This window comes from Helianthus annuus, chromosome 11, assembly GCF_002127325.2.
Source record: "Helianthus annuus cultivar XRQ/B chromosome 11, HanXRQr2.0-SUNRISE, whole genome shotgun sequence".
NCBI classification, from domain to species: Eukaryota; Viridiplantae; Streptophyta; class Magnoliopsida; order Asterales; family Asteraceae; genus Helianthus; species Helianthus annuus.
The window spans coordinates 152,042,217-152,050,064 of record NC_035443.2 but is presented as its reverse complement, the minus strand read 5'-3'; the positions used below and the strand labels follow the sequence as shown (position 1 = coordinate 152,050,064).

Here is a 7,848-nt window from a genome sequence, read left to right as displayed (position 1 = left end):
TAATAGTCAAACCGTCGTAATTAAGGTTTGACTTCGTGATTAAGCATAATGTACTTTTTCTAATCACGAATTAAAGATACCTTTAGGAAGGTAACTAAGTGGGTAACAAATCCTTAAAAGGGTGTTTCCAGGTTCCCACTCTAAACACGCTAATTGTCGAGTCAAAGCTTTTTATAAAAAGTCAACAGAACGCCTAATTGCGAATTAACGCATAATTAGTAATGTAGGATGCATGTAACCTGTGTAATCATCAATATAACTTTGAAAATAAAATAAGAACATGTTCCAACATGTTCAACTCGACGATTTTCTGTTTAGACCCGGTTCGGAACCGAAAGTCGCATAGTTTGACTTTCGCTTTGACTTTCAGTTCTGACCCGTTTTAGTCAAGTTTAGGATTGCCTTAGAGCTTCTTATGAACCTATATTCATGTTAGTATAACTCCCTGAGATTATACAACCCGGTTCATAAGATATCCTATTCATATGCATGTTTCCGTTAATAGCTTATATGTTGACCATTATGCCCAATCAACCTTAAAAAGGGATTTTTGAAAATATGAAAGGATAAATACCTTAGCTATTAATTTATAAACTTGCACCCAAAATTTGGAGTCAGTTCGAGGTCTAGATTGAGAGATATGCTTGATAGCGTAATTAAGAGCTTCTTTACTAGTTAAGTAGCGTAAATTACGTATGGCCTATTAGAACCCAAATTTTTATACCAAACCTTTTACCCTCTGTTATAAAATAATAAATTAGGATTTTTGGAGATTTTTATTTATTTTTAGGCTGAGCTTAACCTAGTGTTCTAAGAATTATTCGGTTTATGCCGGTTATACCCTTTTCGGCCATAAAATGAGTTTTACTAATCCTTTTGACCTCAAACCAATTTCTACTGATTAGTTATGGTAAATAAATTATTTTGAGCCTTCTGGAATATTAAAAATATCAGCTTTTTACAGAAAACCTGGAAAAGGCCCGAATCGCCCTTTTTAGGTATATTTAGCGCATAAGCGTGCTCTAGAACTTCATTAGGCTTAAGGATTTCAACCTACTGATATAAATAAGGAATTTTTATATTTTGAACAGTAGGTAAATGTCTTAAACTCAGATTATCATTTAAACCCTTTTTACACCTTGTAAAATGACCAAAACGCCCTTGTAAGGCATAATTTTGGTTTAAATCCGTTTGGGGCATAATGAAAGATATTATTCTGATATCACAACATATATTAAGCATATTAACTTCAGAAACTTGTATTTGACTCTTATGGTTACTCGTTACGCATTATACGCGTTCGAATCGGCTTGTATGACTAGTTTGGTCATTTTAGCCGAAACGGGTCAAGCCATATCATTTTGGTTTCAAAATCCAGAATGTGATTATATTACCCATATTAAACAAGTATGCAAACTTGTTGGGTCAAAACCACATTCTAAAACGGTCTTCGCCTTATTATGCGTTTAAACCGTAATCTCCCTTTATAACTAACCGGTCAAAGCTTAAGACCCGTTAGGATTCTAATAGGTTATTAAAACCTTAATTTCCAGATCTAGGAGCCCAGTAAAAGCTACGTGCACTCGTTATATTTGGTTATACTTGCTCAGGTAAATACGTTTAACTTATTTTCCCTATACGGGCTTGGGGTACGGTATATAAAATACCGCTTGGTCGGGAAGTTGACCATAACCGGTCTTGGTTATGTGCAGTCAAATGAACCCGTTTAAAAATGCTGTTTTATTTGTTTAAAGCCTTTGGGGGCTTAATGACCATGTCCCGGATATCCTTGGCATCATTCAAAGAATGGCCACGACCTTAGCACTCGGGTGTAGGCGTACACCCGTAGCGCTGTATAACTTTTATAATCGTCGGCACGAGAGAAGTCTCGCGGCAAAATTATATTAAGTGGTGTGTCTATTAATCCTTAACCCGGTATGCACCCGGGCTACTGAACGCAGAATAAACATGTAATTCTTTTACAAGATTATTAAGCAGAATAATTGTCCCAAGTTATCAAATGTTTTGTGCCACGTGCATTTAAATCAATTTTTAAAACCTTTTTAAAATGAGTCAGTTAAATTGTATTTACCAGTGCAAACTGACGTATTTTCCAAAAAGACTAAGTGCAGGTACTAAGCGTAATAGGCTGGTCACTCCTTAAGCATCCATAGAAGTCTCGCAAGCTTAGGATGCATGAAGTCTGTTGAAATGAAGTTTCCTTTTTGTTTGATTCCGCCTGTGGATTATATTTCGACAATATGTGATACCTTGATATTACAATATTAATATGTTGAAATAAATCTATTTTTGCTTCCGCTGTGCATTTTAATTTGTGTTGTTTGACATACGACGATATCAACTACGTCACGTACTCCCCCACCGGGCCCACCGGTGACACGTGGAAATTAGGGGTGTGACAGGTTGGTATCAGAGCCAACACTGAGTGAATTAAACACTAGTCTTTTGTGTTTAATCTCAGTGCACAAATTTGCACATTCTTCGAGTTCCAAGTCTAGACATTGAACATAGGACAAACTCTGAATTGTTTTATTTTGAGTCTTTTATTATATTGCTGTTATCTAAATATTTTATGCAGGTCATCATGCCACCCAGATTCCTTCGCGGTCGAGGCAAAGGACACATGACAGGCCATGATCACGAGGCCGGGCCGTCGCATCGACGCACTCCTTCCATCACCATGAGCACCAGCCCGCAAGAGCCATGGAGGCTCTATGTCGAACCCGGGAGGCGATCAGTATCACTCAGCTCCTCTCCGTCGTACCAACATTCATTTGGGCCCAATTCTGAAAACGAGCCCAATAACCAGCCTCCAGCTTTCATACCTCTCCAAAGATCCAACTCCCACCATTCTTTTGGCAGCCCAACACCTGTTTTTCAAAGCCGGTTTAACCCGGCTAACCTTTTGCCTGAACCCGTGGGTTTTAACCCACTTGGACCGGGAGATCATTTTTCTGAGGAGAATGACATGGATGAGGACACCGACCCTGTGGAACCTGCATCAGGAACACCAAATCATCCAATTGAAATATCAGATGGGTCATCCTTTCATGGATCACCGTACCGAGGACCGGACAGTTTTATGGAGAGATTCAACCAGCACGATTGGTATTTTACTCCGTCTGAGCACTCGCACCATGATCAGCAACAGGACCCTTCAGTGGGTCAACAGTTTGTAGCAGTCACGCCACCGCCGCCACCGCCAGTAGAGCCGCAACAGCCGCCTCCAGAACCACCAAGGCGAAGAAGATCTAATGCACGAATGTCCGTGCGAGGTGGAATACGGATTGCTACTCCTCAGCCATCAAGTGGCAGTCATTATCCGCCACTTCAGGAAGAAGAAGACCCATATAATGGTGGTCCATCCAGCCCTCTTCCAGATGTTAACTCAGTACCTGTGATACCACCTTTGGGTTTCGATAACCCAATACCTGCGTATGCTGGGTCAGCGGCATACAACCCATTTGAGCAGCCGGCGCACACTCACTACAACTACAACTATGGATATGCAGATGTAGATCCATATCAGGTAGCTCGGGATTACAATGCTCTACATCCTGAAGGACCGTATGGAGGACCTTGGACTACTGGTTACCCGACTTATGGGTACCAGCATCAGCCGCCTCCTCCGCCGGTGTATCAGCCGCCTCAGCCGCCAATTCAGCAGGAAGTCCTTGAGAGGTTAAATCAAGTCGAGCAAGAAGTTCGAGAAGACCGCAGAGAGCGGCAAGGATTCTTCAAGGGATTGTCAGACTTGCTCAAGGGGAAGTCAAAAAGAAGGGGTCATTGAACACCCTTGTTGTTATTGCTTTGATGTAATCAGTCCCTGCGTGGACTTGTTGTTTCTGTATTCAGCTCCTGCGAGAGCTTGTCTTTTAATATTCCGCCCCTGCGCGGGCATGTCTTTCAGTTGACCCCTGCGTGGGTTTGTGTGTTATTTTGTTATCATTGTTGTATTTCGCCCCTGCGTGGGCAATTGCATTTATTTTGTAGAAGTCCCGTTTGGGCAATTATTGTACTCATCTAAAACAATTTGTGGGATGTTTTAAATTAAAGTTTCATTTTAATAAATGCATAAATCATGAAAATAAATGAAATAATTACAAGATCTGCCATTATAATTAATTGGTAAAAATCTAAAGCGAACTTAGACCTAGCTTTATAAATCAAAGCCAAGACGGTAGTTCCATAATTAGGTTAAGATCCGTAATTAACATCTCAACTTAGGATTGATCTGCGTGATAAAGAGAATCTAAGGGGTAAAACCTAGCCACGTGTCATCGCAGACATGGCCAAAATGGTAGAACCTGTCTAAAAGATTCCAAATCCTGTTCATATCAGTAAGTATGTTATCATGCTGGGCAATTGTGACACAGTAGATGTCGCAAAAGCCAAATATTGAAAATTGGGTTAATTTAAAATTCCCTATAAGTAAATATCCATTCCTTGGGAATGAAGTGCCTATGGGTAATGAATAATGTCCTAGGGACTAAGGGACAGTTTGAGCTTGCAACTTACTGTCTACCGGGCCATGAACTGTGATTCAAACCCCAATACCTCGATTATATAAAAATCCTGGTTAAAATAGAAAACTTGTTTGTATAACTAGGCCTTTAGGTGCCAACATTAAAAGTTAACATAGGACTATAATAAAAGTCCTGTATAAATGATTAACTAGCAATTAACCAGTAATGGCTATTTAAAACTATGATAAAATAAAACTCATAAAACACTGTGTTGCTATCAAATAAAACCTTGCCCATTATTATATGTAGCAGTGAAGCTACATGGCTAGGTCAGATGAAGTAAGTAGTCGTCCAAAGGAGAATAATGATGAGGCAAAGATACAGATAACTAGCGCAGAGCTAAAAGCGCTTGTGAATGAAGCAGTTGCCGAGGCGCTAGAAAGAAAGTACAACGATTACAGTGAGACACAGAGTAGAACTTTGTCTTCATCCCATACCAAAACCAAGACTCAGTCGAAATCTCGTGGCAAGCCGCCATCTGTCCAACCCAAACCTAAAAAGGAAGAAACTAAGAAGGATGATGATAGACATTCTTCAAATGAAAATGATAATTATTCCAAGAAAATCGTGCTTAAGGATGCCCCGCGTGCTAAGGGTTGCACATATAAGTACTTTGTTTCATGTAAACCCCGAGATTTCACAGGGGAGAAGGGGGCAGTAGACTGCATGATTTGGCTTGATGAGATGGAGACAGTAGTGGATATAAGTGGTTGTGCTGAGAAAGATATTGTGAAGTTTGTGACACAATCTTTCAAGGGTGATGCATTACAGTGGTGGAAGTCCTTGATTCAGGCCACCGGGAAGATACCTCTATATAGCATGTCTTGGGAACAGTTGGTTGCCCTAATCAAGGAGAATTACTGCCCTCAGCACGAGGTTGAGGGAATTGAGTCTGAGTTCCTGTCCCTGGTAATGAAAAATTTGGACTGCCAAGCGTACCTCACAACCTTCAACACCCTGTCAAGGCTAGTTCTCTACCTGGTTACTCCTGAGCCGAAGAGGATAGCCCGTTTCATTGGGGGTCTGGCCCCAGAAATTAAAGCAAGCGTCAAGGCTTCTCGGCCCACTACGTTTAGATCAGTGGCCGACATATCTCTGTCCCTCACGAAGGACGTAGTTAGACAGAGGTCACTGAGGGCCTCAGATGCCGAGAAACGAAAACGCGAAGATGATGGTTCGCGACGTTCAGATAAGAAACATAAAGGCAATGAAGACCGCAAGAAAGGGTCGGGATCTAAGAGAGATCAACAGTCGGGTGAGAAACCCAGATGCAAGATATGTAGGAAACATCATTTTGGGAAATGCAGACAAGAGTCGAGGTCTCAATCCCAGCAGAAGCTATGTGGGATTTGTAAGTCCCCAGATCACAAAGCTTTGGATTGTAAGAAGCTTAAAGATGCTACCTGCTACAATTGTAATGAGAAGGGACATATTAGACCCAACTGCCCGAAGCTTGCCAGAAAAGCGGATGAAGGGAAAAAGACCAATGCGAGGGTCTTTCGCATGGACGCAAAGGAAGCTATTCAAGACGATAATGTCATAACAGGTACTTTTCTCATTAATGATATCTACGCAAGGGTATTGTTTGACTCTAGGGCAGATAGGTCCTTTGTAGATAATAAGTTCTGTGAGCTATTGAAATTGCCTGTTAAAACTCTAAGTACGATATATGAAGTGGAATTAGCTGATGGATCAATAGAAACAGTTTCGGCTATATTAGACGAATGTGTCCTATCCATTAGGAACCACTCTTTTCCTTTGTCCTTATTACCCTTCAAGTTAGCAGGCTTTGATGTAGTATTAGGGATGGATTGGTTGTCGCGCAACCAAGCCCAGATCATGTGCAGTAAGAAACAAGTGGTAGTCAAAACCCCATCCGGTGAGTCACTCGCAATTCAGGGAGACACTCGGCACGGCATGCCAGAGCATGTGGCCATGCTTAAGGCATCCGGGTGTACGAGCAAGGGTTGTGTCATTTATATGGCACGAGTAACCATTGACGAGAAGAAGCCCAGGATCGAAGATATACCCGTCATTTCCGACTACCCCGAAGTTTTCCCGGAAGAACTACCTGGTTTGCCACCAGATAGACAAGTGGAATTTAGGATTGACATCATCCCCGGAACTGCACCTGTGGCTAGAGCACCATATAGATTAGCGCCGACAGAGATGAAAGAATTAAGGGCACAGCTAGATGATTTACTAGCTAAAGGTTTTATTCGACCTAGTTCATCTCCATGGGGAGCGCCAATTCTGTTTGTCAAAAAGAAGGACGGATCAATGCGGTTGTGCATTGACTACCGTGAGCTAAACAAAGTTACTATCAAGAACAGATATCCCTTGCCAAGGATCGATGATCTATTCGACCAACTTCAGGGAGCGAGCTACTTTTCTAAGATAGATCTCAGGTCAGGCTATCATCAACTAAAGGTCAAGGAGGAGGACGTCCATAAGACAGCGTTTAGGACTCGTTATGGTCATTACGAGTTCCTAGTGATGCCTTTCGGGCTCACCAACGCGCCTGCCGCATTCATGGATCTCATGAATCGCGTATGCAAGCCTTATTTGGATAAATTTGTTATAGTCTTCATCGACGACATCCTCATTTATTCAAAGAACCAAGACGACCACGAGAAGCATCTTCGGTGCATTCTTAAATTGCTCCATCAAGAGAAACTCTACGCTAAGTTTTCAAAGTGCGAGTTTTGGCTTCGCGAAGTCCAGTTCCTTGGACACGTTGTGAGCGAACGTGGGATTCAGGTAGATCCCGCGAAAATAGAAGCTATTATGAATTGGCAAGAGCCGAAAACGCCCTCAGAAATCCGTAGCTTCCTAGGCTTGGCTGGATATTATAGGCGTTTTATTGAAAACTTCTCAAGGATTGCTGCACCCTTAACATCGTTAACACGTAAGAACATTAAGTTCAATTGGGGTCCTAAGCAGCAAGAATCTTTTGATATCTTGAAACAGAAGTTGAGTAACGCTCCAGTGCTTACTCTACCTGAAGGCATTGAAGAGTTTGTGGTGTACTGTGATGCCTCACACACAGGAATGGGCTGTGTGTTGATGCAAAAAGGGAAGGTCATAGCCTATGCTTCACGCCAATTAAAAGTGCACGAAAAGAATTACACCACCCACGACTTAGAGTTGGGTGCTGTTGTATTTGCACTTAAGCTTTGGAGGCATTATCTGTATGGGACGAAGTGTGTGATCTATTCTGATCACAAGAGCCTCCAACACTTGTTCAACCAGAAAGAATTGAACATGAGGCAGCGACGATGGATGGAAACTTTGAATGATT

The 7,848-nt window shown here is 41.7% G+C and overlaps 1 protein-coding gene across 1 annotated transcript; it reads left to right on the top strand.

Annotated features, from left to right (window-relative positions):
• Positions 1-2,644: 2,644 nt before the first annotated feature.
• LOC110932504 (extensin-like) lies at positions 2,645-3,811 on the top strand. Its single transcript, XM_022175833.1, has one exon. The coding sequence runs from the start codon at positions 2,645-2,647 to the stop codon at positions 3,809-3,811; it is 1,167 nt and encodes a 388-aa protein (XP_022031525.1).
• The last annotated feature ends 4,037 nt before the right edge of the window (positions 3,812-7,848 follow it).